Here is a 2,485-nt window from a genome sequence, read left to right as displayed (position 1 = left end):
CGCTGCGCTTCTCCACCGCCGCCGTGCCCGCCTCGCAGTCCCTGCGCGCGCGCTGGCACCTGCCCTTCGGCGCGGTGCTGGCGCCGCTGAGTGAGGCGGGCGGCCCCGTGCCGGTGGTGGACATGGGCGGCGCGGGCATCATCCGCTGCTCGCGCTGCCGCACCTACGTCAACCCGCACATGGCCTGGCTGGACGGCGGCCGCTCCTTCTCCTGCAACGTGTGCGGCACGGTGAACCAGACCCCCGTGGAGTACTTCTCTGCGCTGGACGGCGCGGGGCGGCGCCTGGACCTGGCCGACCGCCCCGAGCTGCGCGCCGGCGCGGTGGAGTACGTGGCGCCGCAGGAGTACATGGTGCGCGCGCCGCAGCCCCCGGCCTACGTCTTCGTGCTGGACGTCTCCTTCGCCGCGGTGTCCAGCGGCCTGCTGGCCAGCGTCTGCGCCACCATCCGCGCCTCGCTGGACGCCTTCCACGGCGACTCGCGCACACAGGTGGCCTTCATCACCTTTGACGCCACGGTGCACTACTACGCGCTGCGCCCCGGCGCGGCCGCAGCGCCCATGCTCGTCGTGGCCGACGTGGAGGAGCTGTTCGTCCCCCTGCCGGACGAGCTGCTGGGCAACCTGGTGGAGTGCCGCGGCGCGGTGGAGGCGCTGCTGGACTCGCTCCCCGCCGCCTGGGCGGGGGCCACGGGCGTGGACAGCGCCACCGGCCCCGCGCTGCAGGCCGCCTTCCTGGTCATGAGCCACGTGGGGGGCAAGCTGATGCTGTTCCAGGCCGCGGCGCCCAGCGTCGGCATCGGCCGCGTCAAGGCGCGCGACAACCCTTCCCTGTACGGCGGCGACCGCGAGTACTCCCTCCGCGTCCCCGACGACCCCTTCTACAAGCGCTTTGCCGCCGAATGTTCGCGCTGCCACGTCTGCGTGGATGTGTTTGCCGCGGGGGCCACCTACATGGACTTGCCCTCCCTGGGCGCCATGCCCAAGTACCTGGGCGGGCAGCTCTACTACTACCCGGGCTTCTCGGCGGCGCGGGACGGCGCCAAGCTGCGCGCCGAGCTGGCGCGCAACCTGTCGCGCGAGACCGGTGAGTGGCTGGTGGGGGTGGGTTGGTTGGAGGGGGAGTTGGGGGGGCGCGGCAGTCGCAGGCCCGGCGGCGGTAGTAAGGGATGGGAGGGTGGGTGGGGAGCAGGGGCCAACGAGGCCTCACCCTCCTCCCAGTCCTCCTCATGTACGCCTGGGACCCCTCGACACCCCCAAACCCCGACACCCTCAAAACGCCTCGCAGGCTGGGAGGCGGTGATGCGCATCCGGTGCAGCAAGGGCCTGCGCGTCAGCTCCTTCTTCGGCCACTTCTTCATCCGCACCACCGACCTGCTGTCGCTGCCGGTGGTGGACGCGGACAAGGCCTTCAGCGTGGAGATCGCGCACGAGGAGAGCGTGCTGACGGGGCAGACGGCGTACGTGCAGTCGGCGCTGCTGTACACCGCGTCCAACGGCGAGCGCCGCATCCGCGTGCACACCGCCGCGCTGCCCATCGTGGGCGACCTGGCCGACCTGTACCGCGCGCTGGACGCCGGCGCGGCGGCCGCCCTGCTGGCGAAGGCAGGCGTGGAGCGCAGCCTGGCCTCGCGCCTGGAGGACGTGCGCCTGGGCCTGCACCACAAGGCACTGATGGCGCTGCGGGAGTGGCGCCTGCTGGTGTCGCGCGGGGCCACGCTGGGCGCCCAGCCCCCGCCCAACGCCATGCTGCTGCCGCGGCGCGGCCGCACGCTCCCCGCCCTCTGCATGGGCCTGGCCAAGACCGCCGCGCTGCGCGGCGGCGGCCGCGACGTCAACACCGACGAGCGCATCGCGGTGGGCCACGCCATCGTGTCGGGGCCCGTGGACGCGCTCCTGCGCCTGCTCTACCCCGCCGTCTACGCGGTGGCGGGGGCGGAGGCGGGGTGGGGGCGGCCGGGACCCGATGGCTCCATCGCCCTTCCCCCGACCGTGCCCGCGGGCGTGGCCTACTGCGACCCCGCCGGCGCCTACCTCATCGACAACGGCCGCCTGTGCATCCTCTGGCTCGGCGCCGCCCTGGGGCCGGCCTTCTATGAACAGGTGCATGGGCGGTGGTGGTTGTAGCGGGTGGTGGGGGATTGATGATGTGCGGTTCACGGCTGAGTGCGTGAGGGGGGGCCCGCCCGCCGCCGCCGCCGCCGCCGCCGCCGGCTTCCTCAGCACCACATCCTCTCCATGCACCCAAGGTGTTTGGCAGCGCGGCCGATGCCGGCCAGGACCCGGGCCAGCTGAGCCTGGAGCCGGCGCGCCCCGGCTCGGAGCTGTCAGCGCGCATCAACGCCGTGCTGGGCGCGCTGCGCGGCCAGCGCGAGCTGTACCAGGCAAGAGGGATCCGGGGGGGGATGAAGGAGGGGTGTTCTTGTGTTCCGGCTCGCGTTGTCACTCAGGGCACCGCTCCCTTACCTCATGGACCTCATACATCC

The 2,485-nt window shown here is 73.1% G+C and overlaps 1 protein-coding gene across 1 annotated transcript in view; it reads left to right on the top strand.

The window, feature by feature from the left end:
* Positions 1-122: 122 nt before the first annotated feature.
* Positions 123-2,485, top strand: part of F751_5027 (Protein transport protein Sec24-like) — a gene marked incomplete at both ends in the record, with an annotated part of 3,941 nt that continues 1,578 nt past the window's right edge. The window contains 3 exons of the mRNA XM_011398770.1: positions 123-1,086; positions 1,288-2,102; positions 2,249-2,425. Of these exons, the coding sequence (XP_011397072.1) occupies positions 123-1,086; positions 1,288-2,102; positions 2,249-2,425 (1,956 nt within the window). The remainder of the gene's footprint in view (positions 1,087-1,287; positions 2,103-2,248; positions 2,426-2,485) is intronic.

Source organism: Auxenochlorella protothecoides (genome assembly GCF_000733215.1).
Source record: "Auxenochlorella protothecoides strain 0710 unplaced genomic scaffold scaffold56, whole genome shotgun sequence".
NCBI lineage: Eukaryota > Viridiplantae > Chlorophyta > Trebouxiophyceae > Chlorellales > Chlorellaceae > Auxenochlorella > Auxenochlorella protothecoides.
Note: the sequence above shows the minus strand (reverse complement) of the source record. Positions and strands in the feature narration are given on the sequence as shown.